The following is a 25,481-nucleotide window of genomic DNA, read 5'->3' as shown; positions in this document are numbered from 1 at the left end:
GCTGTTGGGTTGAAATGCACTTAAATCCCGCTTGGTCACTTCATCATGACACGCTGCGAGTCCCCTTTCTAATCTCAATCTCGCTCTTTGGTGTTTGTAAAGACATTCAAATCTCAGCCGAAAGAGCTAGCGCTAGCATTGGGACTAGCTAAGACTGTGACGTAGATTTGGTGTTTTCACTGTTGCAGATCACATTGGCTGTTCACTCGGACATGGCGTACCGAGACAGTAGACAGATATCGGGACAAAGACACGCGAGAAAACTTGTCACTTTTCCATACCAATGTGTCTCACTTCACCAAACATCGACAGTGCAGTTCTGCAATGCCGGGATCTGCGAAACTAAACTTGCATGATTTAGCTCAATTCACCTTGCGCAAAACCCTAGCTGCAGCACTATACTGTATCGACCAGCTTCATACTGCGTATGGATGCATCACACGCTGTCACTTGCATAAGTAGCCCACGTGAGCCATTGTTGCAATGATGGCCTCGTTTCTTTGCAAAAAAAACAACTAGCCCTGATTTTCACTGCTACTCCAAGTCTCGCCACTTCATTCATTATCGCATACACTAATTACCCTCGAGAGGTTTCTTGTCTTTGATGCCATAGCCCTTCAGGCCTGCAGCCTTCGTACACCCGGCCGAGTACATGTCTCGTCTCAACTCCCTTGTCTTTCACACCAAGCGCCAACGCTAAAAACCTTCCCAGCCGCTCCAAACGCTCTTTCCAATTCAAAGATCCCCTGAAAACGCATTCCGAACCTAGACCTACATGTCCTTCTTAAATGCGTGTTCTGGTTTGTGTGTGGTCTCGTAGTCGATGTGAACGTATGCCCGTTCGATGTCGGGAAGATCCTCCAACTTGATCTGGAGCGCCTCTGCGATGTCGTGACTCTCTTGAAGAGTCTGTGTTGGCTCCATAACAATGTCCACCTCGGCGATCAAACGAGGACCTGAGTGATACACACGCACGGTGTCAATGCCAACGATTGCATCGTCGTGCGTGACGCACACATATGTGATGAGCTGCTGTGTCTCGACAGGAGCTGTGACACCAACAACAAGCAGGAACTCGTCAAAAGCGGTATGTAGCCAGATACAAGAGATAAGGACTGACAGCAGGATGGCACCCATGGGATCAATCCACCAGACCAGCTTTGCGCCGCCAGTAGCTGTAAGAATACCAAAGCCGTTGATAAGAAGATCATTCCGATGATCCTGCCAGAGAATATTTACCTGGCTGTATTTGTCTTTGAGAGCCCAGCAGTAGAGGAAAAGGACGAATTTGGTGGCGAAGGCGCAGCAGACCGAGATGACAGCAGGAAGATGAAAGCCCTTATCAGATTTCGACTGTGCCAACTCTTGACATGCGAAGGCAATGATGATGAGGGAGACGGAAATCATGAGAAAGCAGAAGACAATATTTCCTACGGTCTCGAGACGTGCCTTGCCAGCGGGGAACCGTCTAGAATCAACATGGCGGATGGCTCGAGCCGATAGGATGAGTGTCAGGTTACTCAGAGGATCGAAGATGGAGTCGGCCATAGTAGTGAAAAGCGAAAGCGAGCCCGATGAGATAGCAGCGTAGAGCTGAAGGGCCGACAGAGCAACGTTGGCTGCAAGAGAACCCCAAACAGCAATGCGAAACTTGAGTTGATCCTCGCCATGCTGGTCGCGAGCTTCGTCACGATGCTCCTCAACCGACTTGAGCATGCGATCAATTGCCGCATTCTGATTTTCGTAAAAGCCCTGTAGCTTACGAGCTTTTATCTTGGAGCCGATCTTGCTGGGCATACAGTTGCGCCCAGGTAGGCTATCCCGCTTCCGCGACGTATTGGCTTTTATGTCGGCAATATCAGACTCCGTCTTGTAGCCGCGAGAGAGGCCATACGGATCATTGTCAATGGGACTATGCTGTCGACGCCCGGTGGCGGTAAGTTGGCTCTCGACATCAGTCATATGAGAAACGTTCCTGGCGATAGTCTCATTGTCGTCGACCGTTACAGGCTCAAAAGCGGTACTGGCTCCATTGTGTCTGGTCGAGGACCTCGAGCAACTTCGTGTTCGTGAGCGCTCGATAGATTGCAAGTGAATAGACTTGGGGTGAGCGTGATTATTATCTGGCGTCATGTCTTAATATACGGCGGCGGTTTCAAAGGGTAATATTGATGTATCGGAGAGGCAAATGCACAATATCGATGTTGTTTGTTACACAACGTGAAAAGCTGTTGGACGACGATATGTAAATGAGAAAAATGTTGAAGGGAGGCCAACAAAGAGGCCTTAGGAGCGAAGAAGGTGCCTCATCAAAAGCATCTACGAGTGCGGAGTGTAGACTAGATGCAGTGATGATCTCAGTTGATCGGCTGTAAGGCAAGATCAAAATCGAGGCCAATGGAAGTTACTGGTTGACTGTGCGCTGTACTGTAGTCAGTGGGCTATTCGATAAAGCTTTGTGCCAACGAATAGAGTTGATAGTATAGCAAGGACATGGATGTATAGGAACAAGGTCGAGGCAAACAAAGTTGTTTGATGAACGACAAGACATCTGATCCGATCTGGTTCATCCTTAGTACCTGTCGAATCTTGGCTCGGCCAGTCATGCTCCCACGTGGAGGAAGAGCGATGGGGACCTTCGCTCACGGCCTCAGGGCAGTCACGATGACATCCATTGTTAAGGATATCAATAGCGACGAGAGCTCGACGTTAACAACTGTACTGCAATACAGCGACGCTGGACCAATAGCGGTTAGTCAATTAGTGAGCTTCAGTTTCCGATGGAGCCGAAATAGAATGAGTAAGCGGAGCATGCTTTCCGAGTCCTAGTCCAACATGAAAAGGACGATATTGCATCACGGAAAGCTTCAATTAAGCAAATATCGGAGGAAGAGGAGCGGGAGACGTTCAATTATAGTTCGAATACGGCTCCGATAAGCCCAGGAACCGATCGGAGCAAGTCTCGGCGTCCCGTAACTTTTTACGTCTTGGAAACGTTTGGCTTCGGGCGTCTACGGAGCGGAAAGACGGACTGTCACGGACAGGGCAGGCCCACTTTGACATTTGACAGACGATTGCTTGTCTCCATAGATCTGATCTGGACTTCGGTAGCATGCAGGCCAAGGCCAGATTTAACTGAGGCTATTGCTCAGTCTATTGGCTTGGTATGCCGCTTTTGTACATGGGAACCCAAGATAAGCGGCCATGTTATACAATACAGCCAGCCACAATCGGAGGGTCCGAGTATCTGACAATTAGTATATAAGATAGACGTAGACACTCTCTTCGCTTTCTGTAAAATATTTGAATCGAGGTAAAATAACATCAAGTGATGTAGAGATTACCGACAACAGGGTGTATGGTACAAAAAGCAAGGTGCATGAGTCTAGTGCTTCTTGCAGATGCAGAAATCAACCGCCAAAACAATATCCCAGCTTCATTCTTCATTACAGCTTCGCCTCGATCGGCCTCTCACCTGAGCTCCTCTCCAAGATCCAATTAGTGATATCCTTTGCATATTCTTCCGCGCACAGATCTACGTGCAGAGCGTGGTATCCTCCCACATACGTCTTGACAACCTTATCCTCGATCTCCTGCCTCTTCGCGAACTCCATGGCGGCATCATAGCTGCAGGCCTTGTCATGATCTCCGTGGCCGAGCCAGAGAGACTTGACTTCCTTGCCCAGCTTCACGGAACCCGATTGCAGAGCGGCCGTTCGGTCGAGAAGCGACGCCAAACCCTCCAGCGTACCTGTATCGTGGCAAAGAGGATCTTCCTTGTAGCCTTTGGCTATCTCGGGTCTTCGCGTCAAGTTCATCACGTCGAGTTCATGCTTGAGCTGAAATCTCGGCAGGACCTTGCAGGCTAAACGACCTGCCATGACCTTGAACCAGCTGGGTACCTCTTCGGGCGCGAATCCGATGAAAGGAGCCTCCAACATCCAACCGCGCACTTGGCTTACGAGCTTGGCATACTGAGGGTCAGCCGCAAGTGTGATGACCTCACCGCCGCCCATGGAGTGGCCTAGGACAAAGACCGGGACATCCGACGGCAGCTTACTCTCGATGAAGGCCGCAATATCGGCAATCACGCGTGGTGTCGAGCCAGTGTTTCCTTTGTCGGAGGATTGCTTGACGCTTCGGCCCCAGCCTCTCTGATCAAAACCGAAAACCTGGATGCCGCTAGAGGCTAAAATTCGATATACGTCATCATACCAGTTGACGTGGTCGCTGAAGCCATGAACGTGGATCACCTTGGCTTTGATGGGACCTTCAGGCTGTTGTCGCGTCAGCTTTTGTTTGGATCAGGGATCATTTATTGATACTTACTGTCCAGGTCTTGGTGTAGAGGCTGGCGTCTGCCAGCTGAAAGGTTCCTTCAATTTCGGTCGACATGGGTGCGCAAGTTCAGCAAAAGGGCAAATTATATGTGAGAAGATGGAAGACGAGAAGTTGCTGACTGTAAACAGAGTCAAGAATTACGTTCGGCCTATATTTCGCGACAAAGATGAGATGCAAACCGGTTACCATGAATCAAGATTTGGCTAGGGTCATGCTTGAGCCAAAATGGGGTCACATGTGACAAACCGTTGCCGATGAGCCTAACCTGCACTTGTTCTATTGGCCTCCATCGTGATGAGGCTTGGCCTCAGGACATTTGGCTTATTCCGACCTTGTTATATGCATATTCTGTAACTGAAAGCGGACAATACATTCATGTCAACATTTCTGTCACCTCGTATTGGACAATCTATTTTATGTTGAGCTGACAATAGCCACATACATCAAGCATGGCTTATCTCAGATTCGTCGCAATTTCAAACATCACATCCAGAGTCGATGTAAGTATTTCTGCTTATACTTATAGTCAATCAGAACGAGGTACAGAGTTAGGTAGTCTGCCACTGTGAAACAGACGTAACCACCAACCACGAGCTTGAGGTTCAACATCTTCTTCCGAGAGCCCGGGTCCACCATCTCGAACTCTATATCCGACTCTTATGTCCGGCTCTTGAATTTTGTCATCTATCACAAGTAATACTGATCTGATAAATTGGTCTCACAGAAGGGCATAACACAACTCACTGCCTCGCTTCTGATCCCACCTTTTCACATAGAAACTCTGTAATACTTGCTCCGAAGACCCAAGACTTGACAAAATGTTGAGATGTTGTTTTCTATGCACAGCTATCAATAACCACCATTGCCTAACTATGTCTTCCATTTTGAGGAGTAAATAACCAAACCGACGACGCCAACGAAAATAGGATATATGTCGAGTGGAGTTCTCTTTGCTGCTGCTGGCGTCCCAAATCATTCGCCATAGAGACTCAGACATAGATACCAGGATATATAATTTACATGATTCGTCTAATCTTTCTTCATCCCCGTAGCCCCATCCATATTATGTTTTTGCGGGAAAGCTGCGGTGCTCTATATCACCTAAAATGCTTCAAGGTTTCTTCTCCTCGTCCTTGGAGTTCCTGCTCTTTTCGTTGTGTTCAAAACTCTCCTCGTCGTCTTTCTCCAGGTCATCCTCGAGTTCCTCGGCCTCAGTGATGTGTGCCCGTGAAGCGGTCGCCCCGCTTTCCTTGGAAACCTCACCACCGCTCATCTGCCACTCCATGAGCTTACTGAATGCGCTCCCCTTGTCGGCTGCAAGCTGCCTGTAGCTACCAATTTCAGCGACCTTACCCTCGTTGTTGAGAACAATAATTTGGTCGGATCGCTTGATAGTTGAGAGACGATGAGCAATGGAGATGGTGGTGTTGCGGCCACGCAAAAGACCAGCCAGGGCTTCGTTAACGAGAGTCTCTGACTCGGCGTCTAGTGCGGATGTGGCTTCATCAAGAATCAGAATATCGGGGTCCTTGAGTAGAGCTCGTGCGATGGCAATTCGCTGCTTCTGACCTCCTGAGAGCTGAGAACCACGAGCACCTACCTGAGTTTCTAAACCGTCGGGCAGGTCGCTGATGAAGTTGCAGTTTGCTCGTCGCGCAGCGGAAATAATGTCGTAACGACTCGCCTGGGGCTTTCCATAGGCAATGTTCTCAGCGATGGTTCCAGAGAAAAGAACAGGTTCCTGAGAAACCATGCCAATGCGCCTTCGCAGAGACTTGACATTCATACCCGAGATGTCTTGACCGTTGATAGTGATAGAGCCCGATGTAGGATTGTAGAATCTAAGCAGCAGAGAAGCCACTGTGGATTTTCCACCTCCTGATGGACCAACAACACACACGTTGCTACCAGGAGAGATCTCGAAATCCAACCCGTTGAAAATCTTGACGGCTGGCCGAGTAGGATAGGCGAATGTGACATCGGTAAATCTGATAGGACCCTGTGCTGATTTGACCTGAACACCGACTGTTTGCGGAATTCCAGGTTTGCGATCTTGCAACTCGAAAAGTCGACTTGCGGCACCGACACCCTTCATGAGTTCTGAGTAGAAGCCCGAGAGACCGAACAAACTTGAACCAGCAAATGCAGTGTACATCATAAACGAAGTCAGGTCTCCAAGGGACATGGCGCCGCTGCGTACGAAGCCACCTCCAACAACCAGCATAGCAAGAATCGTCATATTACCAGCCCAGCCGGTTGAAGCAAAGAATGTGGCAGCGATGAGTGATTCCTTTTTACCGAGGGCAAAGATCTTTCGAATCTGGTTGTTGTAGCGGCCGATTTCCTGTACTTCACCGACGAATGCTTGGCTGGTCTTGACGTTGCCCAGTCGCTCTTCAGCAATCTTGGTCAGAGTACCCAAATTCCTCTGGATTGATCTGCTGACGTTTCGAATGGCTCGACCATAGATGAAGGCTCCAACTGCAATAGGTGGAAACATGAGTAGCAACAGACCTGTCAACTTGGGGCTTGTCCAGACCATGATAGCAAAACCAGCACCACCACTGAAGAGGGCGCGGAGACCGTCGCTAAGATTTTGCGTCACAGACTTGCCAACAATAACCGTATCGGAGCTGAGGCGTGAGATAAGATCACCTACACGGTTCGCATCAAAGAACTCGGCATCCTGAACATATGTACGTCGATAGAGCTGGGATCGGAGTCTTGCAACGACACGTTCGCCAATGATTCGGAGAAGGATGACTCGACCAAAGTTGGCCATAGCTCCAATTGTCAAGACGGTACCCAATCCAACGAAGAATTGGTTCATGGTTAAGCCAAACAAACGGACGTCATCGGCTTCACCTTTGGTAGCAAGATCCAAGATTCGACCAACAGAGAAAGGGATCAACATGGTGACACTAGAGGAAATAACCAGGAAGACAAAAGCAATACCGAGCCAGCGGATTTCCGGACGGGCAATCTTGATCAGTCGTACGATTTCGTCCGAACCAGCTTTTCCTGCCTGTTTTCCCTCTTTCGAGAGTTTAGCAGCTAAGTTAACTTGGGCAGCCCGGGTGGCTTTCTCGCTCTTGGTAAACTCTTGCTTATGTTCATCCTCGGCAATTTTCCGATTAGCTTCAAGCTCGGCGGGCTTCTTGGCGCCTTCTTCGACCTTGGTCTGGATTTCCTGGAGTAAACGAGGGGCTGTTGAGAACTGTCGCAAGGCGTAAGAAACTGAACCAGGTTGGAAGGGTCGAGTTCGCGCCAGGGGGAGTCGGGCATGAGAGGGAGTATTGTTTGCTGGTGTCCGGAAGGTAGCGATTGAGAACGGTGGGAGAGCGGTTTGACGGGTGCTGGAAGCATGGAAGGGCCTTGTCTGAAGAGTGAAAACTTCAGACTTGTATAGAGAAGGCCCTAATTGAGTTCGCGATGCAGCCAGAGACACTTGCGAGGGCTCGGCGAGGCGTGGGAGCAGCACGCGGCGTGCTACTCCCGAGACCATGATGACGGTAGGGAATTGATTAGATGCCGACTCAGCGTAGCATGTTCAGCAGCGGCGTTGTCGACCGGAGAAACAAATGGGAGCTTGATCTGCAGGCCGAAAGAAGCAGGTGAAGCTGACAGACACTCTAATTATGAATGAGAAGGGATCGAAGTTGAGGTGGTTTGTAATGCCGTCATCGCCGTAGCGGCATTTCTCAGCTTCCGAGTTGCGACAAGCTCAGATATCCAATGCTCACAAAAAAATTTGGTGGGGACCGTCGCGAGCTGGTGGGTTATGGTGCGTCCCTAACACGGAAGTCTCCCTGTCCTGCCCCTGCCCCTCCATTTGTCGGAGCTATCCATGTAAGCATCTACTTGAATTGAGAAACACTCACAGGAAACAGTTGTCGTTTTTCTTACAAACAACGCACAATTGATAAATCATCACAAGATATGGACAGTCAATAACGACATCACTTGTCAAACTCTCGCAGCAGAGCAAACATATTCTACATCGTGTAGCCATGAAAACATATTTTGATTGAACGCCACAACCCTGCTTCTGCAGCCTTGAGCACGCAGGTACTGACCATTGCAACTATCTATTATACACTCTGACCGGAGGGTTTCTCGAAGATGATCCCTCTGCCACCCACTTGTCCAAGACAAGCCGATTTTCAAACCTGCGCCGATAAAACGCCATTCCGTGTAGGATATGCCCTGTTAAACCTGGCAAACAAGACAGACACCCCAATCACGACTGGGAGCCTTCTTTGAGCATCTGAGCAACATCAGCATCGATGCCATCGTCTCCTCCTAGATCAGGAAATTCTTCGTTATCGACGCGGCGACGTTTGTTAGATCCGTTGGTGGAAATCGGCAATGACTGGTAGTGTGCAGTCTCTTCTTCGCCAGCTGACTCAAGAGCAGCAGCGGGTTCACCTTCTGGTGTTAGTGCTTCTGGTGTAGGAGCGTCGAAAGGCTCAAATGCCGGAGGGGTGAGAGCCTCCATTTCTGGCCTGTCTGGCTCAGCGGGAGTGCTGGAAGACTCTCCGTCTCCAGAATTTCCGTTGCTCTCCGCTGGGCCCAACGCTCGCATGATGCCAACTTCAACCTGTTGCTTCTTCTCTTCAATCTCGACCTTGCGAGACTTTAATTGAGCGTGATCTGATTTCTCCTGCTCCAATGCGGCTCGGTTAGCATTGAGTAGTGTCTCTAGGCCAGAAACGAGGCCCTCCCTGGCCTTGACACACTCGGCAACTGCATTCTCGGCATTGGCCAAAGTTTTGAGAAGGCCATTCAGACGAGCCGCGTAGACAGGCGCAGAAGGCACAGGTGTTGATGGGTCAGTTTGTTTCTCGTACTCCTGACTTGCAGATGCGATTGTGGCCTTCAGAGGAGGGCTCAACTTGGTAACAGTTTGGTGAGCAGACACCAAAGGAGCAAATTCGGATGGGATGGAAGCAGCGGCGGCAGCAGAAGCTCCACCGAAAGGAGAGCCACTGAACCCGGGCTTTGCCATGCCACGAGCCTTGTCGAGCTCTAACACCATGATTAGCCACTACTCTCGATAATGAGTTGATATCATTTTGTACTTACCTCCAATACGAGCATCAATGGCAGCTTGAATAGGTGCTTCGAAAATTGATCGGTCTCTCCAGACGTCTATAACGCGCTTGAGTTTGGCCTGGAGTTCCGCTGGCGCTCCCTTATAAGCAACGGCAGCAGCTTCTGCAATCACTGGCGCAAATGCAATAATAAAGTCGTCTTTATGCCGTATTTTAGACTGCTGAGCCACCTCTGCAAGATGAATTAGCCAAGTTTCCAACAACCAAGATCCAAACATACCGTTTGCGAGATAAATCAAGCTCAGTCGCTTCGTGCTGGAAGAGTCTTTGAGACGTTGCAACCAAAGTTGTACGGTGCGGTCTGCATGGCGCCTGTGACCTATTGTCAGTCATTGTCCCAAACGGACAAACAAGAGACGCGTACCTATGGAACATGATCCACTGCGCAGCCGTGGCGATGCTGTCATGGCTTTCATTGAGCGACGAGAGTCGCGCAAGTACGGAGTCATCGTTGTAAGCCATCTTGATAGCAAACGCTTTTCCGCCGGCTCATATAAACAATGAACGACAACTAGTAGAATCGAAACCAAGCTCAGAAGTATGGATGAGATGGCGCGAGTATTATCTAAGGCTTTTGTAGCTTTTGTTGTTGTAGTATCACTCTGGAGACGTCTACTACAGCTACTTGCAGGAATAATATTCGGAGCTTTTGCTAACCGTCTTTAATACGCAGACAAACAAAGCAGAAGTCTCGTTACGATCCGCTTTGCCTGTAAAAGTATACCGAGGGAGTTAAACTGATGCGCAACGCAAATGTGCGAGGAGATGAAATGTTTTCTTTGATAGAACAAGGAGAGTTTATAGATTGAGAGCTAGGCCAAGCAGCATAAACATCCGATAAAGTGGAAATAGCTTGTAGGCGCATGAATATAGCGCTTTGGTTCATATTTCAGACCCACCCGAGCAAGCTACGTTGCGAGCAGGGCACTCACCGCCCGGCAGAATCCACCTCATCAGCTAGGATGGCCTACTTGGCAGTAACTGAATAGGAGGACCATAGCAACAGCATTCACTGACGATTGTCGCTTCGGATAACAAGAGCCTTTTGATTCCCGAGCATCATCATCCGATATTTCCCACCAAGCGGCGCATACTTAAGATAAACGATCGACATCTAAAATCTCGCACATTCAAAATGGCCGACCGATTCCCTTCACTTGAGGACTTCGATTCTGGGGGTATATATGCATCAATAGCACGCATGCGCGGGATGAACGCTGACGTGTAATCTAGCGCAAACCGATATCAAGGACCCGTCTGCTGAGCCCTCGACTGATGATTTCCTCGCTCGTGAGAAGGCTCTCCTTGGAGACGATGCCGAACAGTTCACAACCAACAATGACGCCGCTGCTTTTGCTGATGCCGACGACGATCTCCTCGGCGGCGCTGGCGACAACGAGCAATCTACCTTCGAGTCTCAATTCCCTGACCTGACCCAACCTGAAGCTGTAAGTCAAATAACCTGATGTCATATCTTCCATTCGGAGACTTATGCTGGATACAGGGTACTGGAGTTTCTGCTGGAACAGGCATCACAGGACCTTCCGTGAGCTACAACTCGGGATACCAGGCCGCCTCCGCAGAGGAGGAGCAGGAACCTGAAGTCATCAAGGAGTGGCGCGAACGCCGGGATAACCAGATTGCTAAGCGTGCCGAACAATTCGCTGCCCAGCGTGAAGAGACGATCAAGGAGGCTCAGCAGAACATCGATGACTTCTATGAGAACTACAACAACAAGAAGGAGAAGGGCATCACCCAGACACGAAAGGAAGCCGATGAGTTCCTGGAGAGCCGAGAGGACACTGTTTCCGGCGGTACCAGCTGGGACCGAATCGCCAAGTTGGTGGATGTGAGCGGCAAGGGAGCCAAGGGAGGTGCTTCTGGTTCAGGCAAGGAGCGCTTCCGAGAGTTGCTAGTGAGCCTACGAAAGGACGAGAAGGCGCCCGGCGCCACGGGCTACTAAGATGATCTCGTTTGGGGAGTTGGTATATCTATCCACAGATAGAGTTGCAGGTCGGTGCGGAGCACTAGACGTCACTTTTTGATGCATGCAATATTCTGGGTTCTTCATGTATTCTCAAGTTTAGGAGTCCAGGTTTAATGGCAATGACGTGTGAATAGAAGGCACGTTTCGACTGGTAGTTTGTCTCGGTTTCTGTGAATACGAATCAAAGGACAAATCCGCGAGGATTCAGATTGGAACCATCTTCTATTCAATCAATACTGATCACATTGGCCTTCCATCGTTGTCGAGCTCTATAATAAGCTAGGCAGCCCAGGAATCTTAGTTTTTTCCGAAGTAAGAGTTGTAGCCGAGAACCTTGCGGCCGGCACCGTACAAAGAGGCTTCGATTTCGTCAGCGTTCAAGTTCGTGTAAATGCCGCTCTTTCAAAATCGTCGAATAAGACTTACCGCCGAGGGTACCCCAGAGGAGGATGAGGTAGGGGGTCATCAGAACGCGGGCGCGAGGACCCTATCAATCGGTCAGCTAGAAGCTCAGAGTAGCTAGAAAGTCAATTCGGTCGTACAATCTTCCAAAGACGGGTGTGGTTCTTGTAAGCGTTCTGGTAGTAACGCTGGTTCTGAGGAACAGGGTTCTTGGCGTTGACGAGACTGGATGAGCGTCAGTGACGGATTCTCGTATGATGTGATGTTTTGCGCGATGCCCGGAGCTTGAAATGGCCCATTGGTTTCGAATGAAGCGGCCAGGGCTATCGAGAGAATCGCTCGCTATTCAATTGTACGTACGGCATTTTGAAGTCGGTTAAGGAGAGTCCTGGGAGGCTCCGATTGTTGGTTTCGTGTGGGGTGGTTGAGGTGCTGAACGGAGGATGTCGAAGTTCGGGTAAAGAAATGAGGCCATAACTTGATTGGGAGTCGGGTGCGAGGGATGACTCAGCATAGCTTTCGAGGTTCCCGTTGGCGGGTGGGCACGTGCAAGCGCAACCCCCCCTGCCTTTACAATTGATGGAGCACTTTCAGATATCGAATAAAAAAGATATGGGGATCTACGACATGAGTTAACTTTGGCTCTTGTCATTAAGCCTCAAATTTGAGATAATCCTGATGTTTCTCACACGAATTATTCCCAACGAACCGATGCGATGATACGTTACCAGCTGAAGCTGGCGAATTTACCCAGCCATGCATTTAAACCTTACAATATTTCGAGCTCGCCAATACACATACGCTCGATGCATTCATACAATAGCCCAGCACCGGCCTCGTCATACGACATCAAACCTCAGACTCATACGCCCATACAATAACAACAGATATATATATTCCTACCAAGTGGAAAGACATACGACGAGACAGAAAAGTCCTGGGTCAACTTCGAAGAAACGAGCAGCACAGCATGGAGATCCAACATGGCGATCGAAAACCAAACAACTTATCCCATTGGGTATTCGCCAGCATGGAGCTGGAGAACAAAGTGTGTCGAATCAAGATACCGGCTCACATAAAGTATCATCATGGGAGCGCCGACTCGTGACCGTTCGTCACAGTCATGGAGAGCGAGGAGCTTGGGATGTGTTCATGCAGCTTCGAAACGAAGACGATGAGCACCTTGTGACTGAACCTCGAGCCGAATTCTTGAGGGATAACATTCTAAAGGCGGCATTGATGCATGCTGACAGGATGGAGGAGCTTTTCACATTTGCCCAAGACCTCCAAAAGACTTACAATTTCGAATGGCCTGAGCTATATCTGAAAGTGGTTCATTTCTACCTGGCCCAGACCGATTGCGAAGCTGCGTTTCGTTGGCATTTGAAACTCATGCCTACTTTTCGTCCTGACTTGGATAGCTTTGGTGCTTTTCTAGCAAGCTTTGCTCTTGACCGAACTCCTGTTATTCAGAGCACTTTGACCACAATATACGTCTTTAATCCTTTTCGCGAGTTGTACGATTATGTTGTGCCAACTCTCTTCGATTCTGGCCAGTCACATGCAGCTCGCGTTTGGAGAAAGCGTTTTATTCTGTTTAATGATCATGCCAAATCCCAAAAGTCTATGCCGTTTCTTGACTTTCTGTCTCGCTACTTCTCTAAAGTGCAGCTCACCAAAGAGGAATTGGCAGTACTCAATCGAGAAGCTGGATTTAGATATGACCCTGAATCAGATACAGCCAATAAAGATGGCTCTTTAGGGCAGGACAAAGGCATGTTCAGCGATAAATTTGCAGCTAGGTGGTTTGCCAGCTCCTGGACGTCGGCAGAGTTTGCAATCAATCTGATGCATAAACTTGGCCTTCGGGACATTGGCCCGCAATCGTTGCAATCCATTGCTCTAAGAGAACAAGATACTCAAGGGGTCAATGATCGCTTAAAACAGCTTCGAGACTTAGGGATGACTGTTTCCTCAACAGCTTATTGCAAAGCTCTTATATCTTTTGCTGGCAGAGGGGAAGACGAATTGCTCAGGGATCTCTTGCATTGCGATATACACCCAGACGAATTCGATAACTCAGAGACGCGAGTGACGCTGCTGGCTGCTTCTGCCAAAGCGCAAGATTGGAAGCAAGAGCGATTACTTCAGGAGGTTGAGGCTTTGATTATCAAACCGGCATCCAGGCCGAGAAAGGTCAAGACGCTCTCCGAGGAGCTCAACCAAAGTCTCCGTGCTGCATTGTCAACGCAAGGTCTGGCGAAAGTCAGAAGCGTCTTTGATAAGATGGACAACCTGAGTGTCAGTATAGAACAGAAGAACTCAGAGGCATTTCTTGACCGCGTGTTTGAGGGTATCTGGTATCATCCCAAAACCAGCAAACAAAAATTTCACGGCTACCAGGAGGATCCTCAGCTTGACAGAGCTATCCATTTGTCGCTACGTGTAGCACGGCATGGGGTCGCTATCCCTATCAAGTATTGGCAAATTCTGCTCTACAACCTTGGACGTTTAGGACGCTTGAACGAGCTTGAGGAGTTAAGCCATGAGATATGCGAATTATACAGCGCGGACCCTGGAGGGCTGATTCCAGTACACCGGTGCGATATGCCACCCAAACCCAAGTCGGAACCCAAGATACCCGGCAATGATTCTGTGGGATGGGCCGAGTATCGCTCGTTCCCTGACGGCAAGAAGAAGAAAAGTCATTTCAGAGAAGAATTTTGGAGAGCGGAAATAGGCTTGGCCGAAGAGGCATCAAATGCCCTTTCAACACAATCTCAAACACAACCGAAGTCTGTTACCAAGACCGGAAACCCCTCAAAAAAGGACAGTAGTCCCGAATATGTGTTTTGTATACCGGCCGACCTGCCTTTTACCAACAGGCAACATCCCATACAGAAGATTTTTGACGTCAGTCTGCAACGTGCTATACTTCGATGGGGATTTGACAAGACACTGGGACAAGAGCCGTCCAAACTTTCGGTTGCGAAGACCAAAACTGGAGGAATCACCGACTTTGACCTAGCATGTGGTGTCCGTCTCTTGGCTTTGCTGAAGCAGAAAGGCGTCTATATCGACCAGCAGGTGGTGCGAAGTGCGATCATCAGACGTCTCGCTGTGGCACACCTACCAGGGAGGACAAGGGCAAGGGCGCGAGACGACAGGGAGCTATCACCTGCAAGTATAAAGCAGTTGGTGGAAGAAGCATGGGGCTCTCCAATACTACCCAGCGAGGGTCAGCTGGCTATGGAGATGGAGAATATGAAGCCAAAGTTATGGAAGAGCTTTCCTAGGCTTTTCGAGAAGAGTTATGATAAAGACGAAACTGCTTGACGTACTGTCTACGCCACGATTTACCATAATAAATGATTCTAACTAGTATAATATAAAAATAGACAAAAAGCCGGGACTCCAAACACATCAAAGGGCATGTCCCTTCATCACCTGCCTTACATTGTATTGGTACATGTTTATAATAGAGGCTGCCTCCAAGCTCTTCTGGTGTGAGCTCCAAGAGTCAGCGGGTATTCCTGAGATTTTGATGTTTAAACGCCTTCTACTCGTGTTTCTTGGGCTTGATCACCAACAATATGATCATACCAAATATGATAAGAATGAGAAGGAGGATAATTTTGCGTTTGGTGGTTTTCCGTTGGTAGCCTGAAGCAACCACTAGCTCCTTATCAGCGGCCTTGACATCGGTGTTCATGCGCTCAACATTATAGTCTATACGATCCAGCATCGTGCCTTGGTCAATGACCATGTTCTGGAGATCCCGGAAAAGATCGGATAATTCGATAATGCCTTGGGCAATGTCCTCAATCTCCCGCTCTCGTTGAGCAATGGCCGCGTCATTGGAATGACGCACCCTCTGTTGAGTTGCTTGAAGAGTTGACTGAGAAAACGATCTGTCCGCATCTGATTCTTGTAGAGAGGGGTCAAAATATGAGCCAGGTTGAGGGGTGCTAGATCTCTCTCCGGGACTTAGAGCGCCAAATACACCCATTCCACGAAGCTCTGCGAATACACGTTAGAACGATTCTGACAACGATTGGGAAGAGATCTACTTTTTAAATATGCACTTTGCTTCTTTCTGAAGCTAGCACTTGCATCTTGGACCCGCGAAGCCAGCGAGATTTGAATGTTCTTGGCCATAGTCTCTTCTGCCCTTGTTATAGTACCGGCATGCTGGGAATCGCGCACCATCTGTTCAATCTTCTGTATACAGCGATGGCAGTCGTGAAACCCTTTGGTAATCTCCTGAGTAAGGTCCTCTATTTGCGCCTCCTCGGCCTTCTTCGCTTCTTCGTCATTGAAACCAGGCAACACATGTTTCTGATGCAGCTTATCTAAGCTCTGGCCCTTTGTCGCAATGTTGGCGAGCAAGTCGGTAATGGTGTCGGAAACTTCAGCCCATCGAGGGGGCAACACGTCCATCTCAATGACGGCATCGCCGTCATCCTCAAAGGCACCAGCCGAGAGAAGGCCACGACGGTCATCGTTCGGATAGCTACTGTTATAGTTGTTGTCGGCGGCAAGGAGGCCAGAACCAGTGGTGCCCGGCCCGTAAGGTCTTCGCGGGGTGGGATGATGCGCGTAAGACTGCCGATATGAAATGTATCTTTATTGTAAATCTGCATCAGCACAAAGTCGCGATATGGTGGGAGTAGGCAAGAATAGGCATCGTACAGGTTGGTGCGGTCTCGCCACATGGCGGACGCAAATGCGAGATCGTATCGATCGTCAATATAAGAAATAGGATGGGAGTTCAGGGAATCGATTGAATCGCTGTGACGAGCGTCATGAGATTGTTGGTGAAGGTATTGTCGTCATGAGTGTGAGGATCTTGGTTAGTCGAGGTGAGATGCGATGCGATGCTGGTCGTGGTTGATAGCTACTAGCTGGCTTCAGCTGGGACTGGGAGGGATGAAAGCATTACGACACTGGACAGCGGAAAGTCCACTCCTGGACCCGTTAGCCAAAATGGAGGAGGTCTCCAGTCTCCAGTCTCCCTTCTCTGGGCAGGGCAGGTACCTCTAACTTAGGTACATTTGGGGGGCTTCTCAGGAAATAGTAGGTACTATCCGTGGAACAGGTCAGCGGGAACTTGCAGCGAACCAAAGGTCCGCCTGAAACGGACTCGGGAGGAAGCCGCACAGTGTGCGAGGGCAGTTATGGAAAGCTCCAACCACTAAGCAGTGAATCACAGACTCCCTGAGCATGCGAAACACAGTGCATTATTTCATTCCCTTTGTCGACCTATGCCATTTCCTGCCTTAGGTACCTATTTCCCCCTGACCTCTGGCTCTCCCCACGGAAGCTCCAACCAAACGAAAAGGTCCGACATTCTTGGCTCGAGACCCCGCGACCAGAACTTATCCAAGTCATCTTCTTCATTCTCGTGCGATCGACATCCACCTTTTTACTTATACACTTCTTCTAACATACACAATCAACATGGTAAGTTGGGCACTCTTGTTGCTTGGTCCAGCTGCGTATCTATCCCCTCTTATCTGACCGCCTTGTTCTCTTGCTGTGGCGTTATGGCTGAAGAGCATTGAACCCCGCGGCTGCTTGGGAGAGGGGCTCTATCGTATCTGATGGTTCTGGCGATGCCTTGTTTCGGGATCTTGGACTGACAATTTTGTTACTGTAGGCCGACTCACTTACCGAAGAGCAAGTTTCCGAGTTCAAGGAGGCGTTCTCCCTCTTTGTAAGTCAATCTAGGCGCACCTACACCTTTCGCTGAAGTTGTTGCTAATTTCATTGTTCAGGACAAGGATGGCGATGGTGAGTTATGCTCCCCTTTTTCGCGACGAGCCTTCACTGGCCCGAGCCGATATCCAAATAAACCCAAATAAAGCATCGAATCATTGTCCATACTCGCATTCACATTCTTTCGAGGGCTACGTTCTTGATGAACATGGGCTAAACATTTGTTACAGGCCAGATCACTACTAAGGAGCTCGGCACCGTCATGCGCTCTCTCGGTCAGAACCCCTCTGAGTCCGAGCTTCAGGACATGATCAACGAGGTTGACGCCGACAACAACGGCACTATCGACTTCCCTGGTGCGTTATTTCTTAGATCGGCTGAAGAATTATGACACTGATAATGGAGAAAAGAGTTCCTTACCATGATGGCGCGCAAGATGAAGGACACCGACTCCGAGGAGGAGATCCGCGAGGCTTTCAAGGTGTTCGACCGTGACAACAACGGCTTTATCTCCGCTGCCGAACTCCGACATGTCATGACCTCCATCGGCGAGAAGCTCACTGATGATGAGGTTGATGAGATGATCCGGGAGGCTGACCAGGACGGTGATGGCCGAATCGACTGTGAGTTGCTTTTGCATTGGATAACCAAAATTTCACAGGCATCCTGTTGCTAACAGAATCTACAGACAACGAGTTCGTCCAGCTTATGATGCAAAAATAAGGGATTAATATTCTGATACCTCGTCGACCAACTCTCCCGACTTGCCGTCTTTATACTCTCGCTAGCCGATGAGTGACGAATAGGTATGGCATCAAGGGGAATACGTCGAATCTTGTTTACTTAGTGGCAAAAATTCAAGCGATATGGAGGGCATTTTGGACTGGTTGGGATGAAGTTATGAATTGTAGTGGCTTGCTTTCCGTGGTACTTGATGTCTCCACGGATGTTGTGCCATGGATTTCACCTGCATGGCTTCTAGCAACTGAGATATTTTCCTTCTGGCAGGCGCTCCTATTGGGTGACATAGTTAAACTGATGACTTTTTCCATGATCTATGCGCATCTGTAAGCACAACCATGCGACTTCGGTGAGGGGCAAGCCGAGTAAGGCGGTCAAACAAAATGCGACGTTTCAGCCAATTTCACGGCTGGACGAGGCCCGGGAACCATGTAACGAGCGACCTACAAGGCTGCAATCAGCCCTACAGCCCACCCAGCTGGTGTGCGCCTCACCCAAGGACGAACCAACCCATTCAGTATCATTAGATTAGATAAGAATGCGATCGTAGTGAATCGACATGTATGCACTGTGTCAATCTGAGTATGCATTAGCGCTCCATGAAACAGCATTAGCAGTGGACGGCCATTTTGCTTATCCAGAGTTGCGAATGGTCATGTCAAGGGGGTTGCTGATGTTAGTGTTTTCAGGGGTATTGAATGTTTCTACTGAGGGAGCCGACCCCGAAAGGATCGGTTTTCTAATTGGATGACCCCCAACTCTCAAGGCCCCAAAGCTCGAGGCCTAGGCATTCTGTTAGACCATGCCATGCCAGCTCACGATCCATCGTCTAATCTAATTGTGGGTTTGCAAGGGAGGGACCTAATCTAGGGACCTGCCAGGATCCATACAAAGGATCCTCTGTTGAGCAGAAACATTCTGTCGATACGAATGATCTTAGGTACTAAGGCACAAGTACTACTGCTCAGCTAGGTCTGTTTGACAAAGCTTGTCAAGTTTACCTTTGTCCTGCGCCACGAGATGTTACCACAAGATAGGAACCTGGGTTAGTAGTCCAGGTGACACAATAGGTAATGGCCGAGGTACAAATCCTTTAATGAGTTACCTCAGTGTCGGATGAATGCCAAGCGAAGGGAAGTAGTTTACAGTGAATAAGGGACTGGACCCTGTCAGATCCAATGTATTATGTCGAGGTATGGATACGGCGCATTCATTCCTTCACGTGTTAGCTGGACGCCCGCCGCAATTTCCATCCAATCCATCCAATGTCCCCTTCTCACCTATATGCAGGTCAGGTCAGCCACAGACAGACTGGACAAAGTCAGTCATTAGTTTGTGCTGTCATTATACTCTTTTGGTTGAGAGTATGAATTACAATCGCCCTTCATCAACCAAAACCACCTATCCTTAAAAGTCTTCGGTTTTCTTTACTTTCCTTCTTTCTAAGAGGAAGAAAGTGTGTTTTGTAACATCAAGCGCTGTCATTCAGGCTCAACGGCTCTCGGTCCTGTGTCTACAGCTAGAATTGGAGGCTTAGTCCCCCTTTGAGTCGAGACACATCGCCGACTTTTCTGGACATTGGAACCCAACACGACACACATCACCTCAACAGCTTGGATTCCCATCGCTCTTTCCGCCCTCTTGGGTCTGAGATGTGAAGTATCAGCTTGTTCTTCACCCTCTTCTGGTAACCTTTGACTCGGTTCACTCACTACTACCTGTACGTTACACAATGGCGGGTCCCTTACGGCGAGGCCGTCTCTGGGCTGGTGTCGTCTTCATTTGGATCTTTTGCTTCTGGTACTGGTCAAGTTCGGATTCGGCTTTCTCTTTGTTTGGCAACAATGATCCTCTTGCCGGGAAAGGCGCCAATGCTTGGACGCGAAGACTGCCCAAATATCCAATTCCTCAAGAGAAACTGGCCGTATTACCTGAGATTAAGGGAGATGTCAAGGTCCCCAAGATTCAAGCCAATGCGCCAGTTGAGAGCGCTGCAGCAAAGGAACTGCGATTAACACGTCTTGCCGCTGTCAAGAAGAGCTTTGAACACAGCTGGAGCGGGTATTCCAATTACGCATGGATGCATGATGAAGTGACTCCATTGACTGGCAAGTCTAAGGATCCTTTTGGCGGCTGGGCTGCGACACTGGTCGACGCCCTAGATACCCTATGGATCATGGATATGAAGGAGGAGTTCACAAAGGCTGTCGCCGCCGCAGATGGTATCGATTTCACTCGAAGCCATATGACTACTATTAACATATTTGAGACCACCATTCGCTACTTGGGTGGTTTCTTGTCGGCATATGAGTTGAGTGGGAAATCTCATCCTATTCTGCTCAAGAAGGCTATTGAGCTGGGAGACCTCCTCATGGTGGCTTTTGATACGCCCAACCATATACCCATCACTCGATTGGAGTGGAAGAAGTAAGTTTTTGCGAGTCGATGATCATTGTACATTTACTTACACATGCTTAGAGCCGCCTATGGCCAATCTCAGTCTGCATCTCGAGAGACTCTTGTTTCTGAGTTGGGCTCTATGAGTCTAGAGCTCACCAAACTGTCTCAAATCACTGGCAACATGAAATACTATGACGCTGTCAAGAGGCTCGGAGACCAGTTTGAGTCTACGCAACTCAACACTCGCCTTCCTGGCATGTGGCCAGTGGTTGTTGATGCCTACACACCAGCATTCCATGCTGGCTCAGAATTTACCCTCGGTGGTATGTCCGATTCGCTGTACGAATACCTTCCGAAATGGTATCTTCTTCTTGGTGGTCAACTAGAGCAGCCCCGTCGATTGTACGAGAACTTCATCCCTGTCGCCATCAAGCACCTTTTCAAGAGGGCATTGACTCCTTCGGAAAAACCAATCATTATTTCTGGCGATTACCAGGTAACAGATTTGCCAGGACAACAACCCAAGTACACATCTGTAGCACGAGGTCAGCACCTGACCTGCTTCGCTGGTGGTATGATGGCAATGGCTAGCAAGATATTCAACCGCCCAGCTGATCTGGATATTGCCACTCAACTCACGGACGGCTGTATCTGGGCTTATCAGGCAACTCAGTCTGGCCTTGGTCCCGAGGTCTTTAGTTTCATCTCGTGCGGTAGCGTTGATGTCAAAGAGACGGGCGACTGCACCTGGAATGAGGAACGATGGCTCAAGGCCATCGAAGAGCAACATGCCCCCGACTTTAAGGCCCCGCCGATGAAAGGGCCTGAATGGAAGCAGCCTACCGTCCAGGATGTTGTTAAGAAGCATAATCTTCCCAAGGGCATGATTGATGTGGGTGACCCCCGGTATATCCTAAGACCAGAGGCTATCGAGTCCATCTTCATCATGTATCGAACCACTGGCGACGCGCAGTGGATGGAGAAGGCCTGGACGATGTTTGAAACAATCGAGAAGGTGACTCGAACCGAGATCGCAGCTTCGGCAATCGACGATGTTACGAAAGCAGAGCCTACCAAGATGGATAGCATGGAGAGTTTCTGGTTGGCCGAGACGCTCAAGTACTTCTATCTCATCTTTAGCGAGTTCGATGTGATCAGTCTCGATCAGTGGGTGTTGAACACTGAAGCACATCCTCTGAGTCGTCCCGATGTAAAATAGGTAAGGGATGTGAAGTGAAGAGGGAAAGAGGTTCAATGTTGTGGGAGCGACTCTGCTTGTATTCTTATATGTACCTAGTCAATAATTCATGCGTACACGAAATAAATCATTATCGTATTATGATATCCATTTACTCTTGTTAAATCGCTATTGAGTGTATCTGAGTAGGCAATTAATTATAGAAGCATTATGATGGAAGCTTAACATTCCTTGGCTGATGACTAACCTTGAAGTACGTACCGCCAAGGAATTCCAATTCGGCGGGCGTGGAGTCTGTGCCCCACGTCTGAAAGGTGTCCGCCGCAACGCAAGCAGCAAGCAGTACAGATACAGACAGCACACCGTCACTGAGACTGACCCTGACCTGTGACGGCGCAACTTAGCTTCTCTTTATACAGCTGCCTTGAACAGGCTCCGACCGAACCCCCCTGATCCGAGTAACTCTTCGTCTTGAGTTGCATATAAGCGATTCGTTATCTAGCTCATTGCTCTCTACAAGAGCTGATTGAGCTTCGACGAACCTCTTACGCCTCCCTCATAACCCCTGGATAAGCATCGACAAGACGGCCCAACCGCTGGGTCTGTCCTCACAAGATGAGTTCCCGTACGGCACCGACGAGCTCTCCCTACGATAAAACACTCCAGAGACTTACTTTTCATTTTCTTTCGAATAGTCAAGCAGTTTATCCGAAACGTGCGAGCGGCCAAGACGATCGCCGACGAGCGTGCTGTCATTCAGAAGGAGAGCGCTGCCATCCGCGCCAGCTTTCGAGAAGAGAGCCACGACCCCAACGTTCGGTCGGTTCCAATGTTTTTGTTGTTGGAGAATACTATGTACTGATAGTGTCGCAGTCGCAACAATGTCGCTAAGCTACTCTACCTCTTCACACTCGGCGAACGAACCCATTTTGGTCAGATCGAATGCTTGAAGCTTCTGGCCTCCCCTCGATTTGCCGACAAACGTCTTGGACACCTGGCTACAAGTTTACTGTTGGATGAGAACCAAGAAGTCTTGACACTAGTCACCAACTCGCTCAAGAAGTATGCGTCTTCTACCGTCCTCCCAAGTAACACGGTGCTTACTTAAGTCTAGTGATCTTGGACATTCCAACCAATATGTTGTCGGTCTTGCGCTCTGCACGCTAGGAAACATCGCCTCGATTGAGATGTCACGAGATCTCTTCCCCGAAATCGAAACTCTTGTCGCTACCGCCAACCCCTATATTCGAAGAAAGGCGGCTCTGTGCGCCATGCGCATATGTCGCAAGGTTCCTGATTTGCAAGAACACTTTGTTGATAAGGCAACACAGCTTCTGTCCGATAGAAACCATGGCGTTTTGCTCTGTGGTCTAACCCTGGTTACAAGCCTTTGCGAAGCAGACGAAGAGGAGGGCGGAGAGGAAGGAATTGTTGAGAAGTTCAGATCGTTCGTTCCGGGACTTGTCAGGACTTTGAAAGGGCTCGCAACTTCAGGCTACGCACCCGAACACGATGTTACCGGCATTACCGACCCCTTCTTACAGGTTAAGATTCTACACTTGCTGAGAGTCTTGGCTGTTGGCGACGCCGAGACCAGTGAACAGATTAACGATATTTTGGCGCAGGTTGCTACCAACACCGAATCATCCAAGAACGTTGGTAACTCGATTCTGTACGAAGCTGTGCGCACCATTCTCGACATTGAGGCCGATTCTGGTTTGAGAGTTCTTGGCGTCAACATCCTGGGCAAGTTCCTTACCAACCGCGATAACAACATTCGATATGTGGCTCTCAACACTTTGATCAAGGTCGTCGCCATTGAGCCCAACGCTGTTCAGAGACATCGAAACACAATCTTAGAATGTCTACGAGACCCCGATATCAGTATCCGACGTCGAGCTCTGGATCTGAGCTTTACCCTGATTAACGAGAGCAATGTCCGAGTTTTGATTCGGGAGCTTTTGGCTTTCCTGGAGGTTGCCGATAACGAATTCAAGCCAACAATGACCAGCCAGATTGGTATTGCCGCTGACAAGTTCTCGCCCAACAAACGATGGCACTTTGACACAATGCTTCGCGTTTTGTCTCTGGCGGGTAACTACGTTAAGGAGCAAATTCTGTCGTCCTTCGTCCGACTGGTCGCTACTACTCCCGAATTGCAGACTTATGCCGTGCAAAAGCTATACATTAATCTCAAGAAGGACATTACTCAGGAGAGTCTCACACAAGCAGGCGCCTGGTGTATTGGCGAGTACGCAGACGCTCTGCTCAAGGGCGGACAGTACGAGGAAGAGGAGCTCGTCCAGGAAGTCAAGGAGCATGAGGTCGTTGACCTTTTCTCCCTCATTCTCAACAGCGCATACGCCACCCAGGTTTCTACAGAGTACATCGTGACAGCGCTGATGAAGCTGACAACTCGCTTTTCTGACCCGGCTCAAATCGAGAAGATTCGACGACTCTTGCAGTACCACCAAACCAGTCTTGATATCGAGATTCAGCAGCGAGTGGTCGAGTATGGCAACCTCTTCAGCTTTGATCAGGTCCGACGTGGTGTGCTTGAGAAGATGCCCATCCCACAAATCAAGGAGGAGTCCCGTGTGCTTGGTTCCGCGCCTACCAAAAAGAAGGCCGCCAACAGGAAATCGAGAGTCATTAAGCCAACAGAACAAGATCTTCTCGACATTATGGACGCACCCGCTGCCACGCCAGCGGCTTCTTCGACAACCAACACTGACCTCCTCGCTGATATTCTGGGTGGCACCTCCTCTCCTCCCCCATCCGCAACTTCGCCGCCACCGCAATCCAATATGTCAAGCATCATGGATATGTTTGGATCTGCCCCTGGATCTTCCACAGCGTCTCCCGCTCCTCCATCCTCAAACTTCGACCTCATGTCCGGTGGGGCAGCAGCGCCTCAGCCCCAAGCACCACAAGCACCTGCTGGCATCCCTTGCTACGATTCTAATGATCTCAATGTGACATTCCAGATTCAGCGCAATGCTGAGGGTATGATCCAGGCCACTGCCAAGTTCGTCAACACCTCTGGCTCAGCAACCTTATCGAATGTGTCTCTGCAAGCTGCCGTTCCTAAGTCTCAGAAGTTGCAACTGCTGAGCATTTCTTCATCGGACCTCGGACCTGGAGCTGAAGCTAGCCAGATGATGCGAGTGTCCGGCTGCAAGGGGGTAAGTGATATTTTTATCTTTTGTGAGTTATATATGCTAACAATTGCTGCAGCCTCTGCGCCTCCGACTGAGAATTGGATACACGCACCCAACTGCTGGACAGGTTATGGATCAAGTCAACTGGACAGAGTCTTAAAGTTTGCTTGGTTTGACAGATGCATGAGTAACAAAAGGCGGCGTGTGCCTTGGAGATGGTAATTTAAGTCATGATTGTAGACTATAGGAGCTGGACTTGGAGAAGATAGAATCCCAAAACGGACGTTAACGCATTGCTCCCTTCAACACAAAATCTTTCAATATCATAGTTTTCCAAGCGTGCAATGTCATTTAGGTGTTGAGTGTTATGGTATAGGCAACTCAAATAAGTCCTGATCATGATTGCCTGACTCAGCTGG

The 25,481-nt window shown here is 49.2% G+C and overlaps 10 protein-coding genes across 10 annotated transcripts; 4 read left to right on the top strand and 6 right to left on the bottom strand.

The window, feature by feature from the left end:
- Positions 1–771: 771 nt before the first annotated feature.
- Positions 772–2,133, bottom strand: FIESC28_00030 (uncharacterized protein; the record flags this gene model as incomplete). The annotated part of the gene is made up of 1 exon (XM_031154181.1): positions 772–2,133. One exon carries the CDS (start codon positions 2,131–2,133, stop codon positions 772–774), a length of 1,362 nt encoding a protein of 453 aa, XP_031021758.1.
- Positions 2,134–3,446: 1,313 nt separating this feature from the next.
- FIESC28_00029 (uncharacterized protein) lies at positions 3,447–4,395 on the bottom strand (the record flags this gene model as incomplete). Its single annotated transcript, XM_031154180.1, has 2 exons — positions 3,447–4,277; positions 4,330–4,395. The coding sequence occupies 2 exons, from the start codon at positions 4,393–4,395 to the stop codon at positions 3,447–3,449; spliced, it is 897 nt and encodes a 298-aa protein (XP_031021757.1).
- Positions 4,396–5,452: 1,057 nt separating this feature from the next.
- Positions 5,453–7,846, bottom strand: FIESC28_00028 (uncharacterized protein; the record flags this gene model as incomplete). The annotated part of the gene is made up of 1 exon (XM_031154179.1): positions 5,453–7,846. The coding sequence occupies one exon, from the start codon at positions 7,844–7,846 to the stop codon at positions 5,453–5,455; it is 2,394 nt and encodes a 797-aa protein (XP_031021756.1).
- Positions 7,847–8,581: 735 nt separating this feature from the next.
- FIESC28_00027 (uncharacterized protein) lies at positions 8,582–9,917 on the bottom strand (the record flags this gene model as incomplete). Its single annotated transcript, XM_031154178.1, has 4 exons — positions 8,582–9,369; positions 9,427–9,627; positions 9,676–9,767; positions 9,820–9,917. The coding sequence occupies 4 exons, from the start codon at positions 9,915–9,917 to the stop codon at positions 8,582–8,584; spliced, it is 1,179 nt and encodes a 392-aa protein (XP_031021755.1).
- Positions 9,918–10,590: 673 nt separating this feature from the next.
- Positions 10,591–11,418, top strand: FIESC28_00026 (uncharacterized protein; the record flags this gene model as incomplete). The annotated part of the gene is made up of 3 exons (XM_031154177.1): positions 10,591–10,633; positions 10,689–10,903; positions 10,960–11,418. The coding sequence occupies 3 exons, from the start codon at positions 10,591–10,593 to the stop codon at positions 11,416–11,418; spliced, it is 717 nt and encodes a 238-aa protein (XP_031021754.1).
- Positions 11,419–11,739: 321 nt separating this feature from the next.
- FIESC28_00025 (uncharacterized protein) lies at positions 11,740–12,209 on the bottom strand (the record flags this gene model as incomplete). The annotated part of the gene is made up of 4 exons (XM_031154176.1): positions 11,740–11,801; positions 11,869–11,929; positions 11,985–12,069; positions 12,205–12,209. The coding sequence occupies 4 exons, from the start codon at positions 12,207–12,209 to the stop codon at positions 11,740–11,742; spliced, it is 213 nt and encodes a 70-aa protein (XP_031021753.1).
- Positions 12,210–12,874: 665 nt separating this feature from the next.
- On the top strand, positions 12,875–15,180 carry FIESC28_00024 (uncharacterized protein; the record flags this gene model as incomplete). Its single annotated transcript, XM_031154175.1, has 2 exons — positions 12,875–12,924; positions 12,966–15,180. The coding sequence occupies 2 exons, from the start codon at positions 12,875–12,877 to the stop codon at positions 15,178–15,180; spliced, it is 2,265 nt and encodes a 754-aa protein (XP_031021752.1).
- Positions 15,181–15,403: 223 nt separating this feature from the next.
- On the bottom strand, positions 15,404–16,559 carry FIESC28_00023 (uncharacterized protein; the record flags this gene model as incomplete). Its single annotated transcript, XM_031154174.1, has 3 exons — positions 15,404–15,864; positions 15,930–16,468; positions 16,537–16,559. The coding sequence occupies 3 exons, from the start codon at positions 16,557–16,559 to the stop codon at positions 15,404–15,406; spliced, it is 1,023 nt and encodes a 340-aa protein (XP_031021751.1).
- Positions 16,560–17,304: 745 nt separating this feature from the next.
- On the top strand, positions 17,305–18,285 carry FIESC28_00022 (calmodulin; the record flags this gene model as incomplete). Its single annotated transcript, XM_031154173.1, has 6 exons — positions 17,305–17,307; positions 17,504–17,560; positions 17,622–17,637; positions 17,793–17,918; positions 17,973–18,185; positions 18,251–18,285. The coding sequence occupies 6 exons, from the start codon at positions 17,305–17,307 to the stop codon at positions 18,283–18,285; spliced, it is 450 nt and encodes a 149-aa protein (XP_031021750.1).
- Positions 18,286–20,035: 1,750 nt separating this feature from the next.
- On the top strand, positions 20,036–25,222 carry FIESC28_00021 (uncharacterized protein; the record flags this gene model as incomplete). The annotated part of the gene is made up of 6 exons (XM_031154172.1): positions 20,036–20,730; positions 20,782–21,870; positions 22,568–22,720; positions 22,775–22,963; positions 23,016–25,086; positions 25,139–25,222. The coding sequence occupies 6 exons, from the start codon at positions 20,036–20,038 to the stop codon at positions 25,220–25,222; spliced, it is 4,281 nt and encodes a 1,426-aa protein (XP_031021749.1).
- Positions 25,223–25,481: the final 259 nt, after the last annotated feature.

The sequence above is a fragment of the Fusarium coffeatum genome (assembly GCF_003316985.1).
Source record: "Fusarium coffeatum strain FIESC_28 chromosome Unknown BRIP53273_contig_1, whole genome shotgun sequence".
NCBI lineage: Eukaryota > Fungi > Ascomycota > Sordariomycetes > Hypocreales > Nectriaceae > Fusarium > Fusarium coffeatum.
The sequence above is the reverse complement of the archived record's forward strand: the minus strand, read 5'-3'. Positions and strand labels throughout refer to the sequence as shown.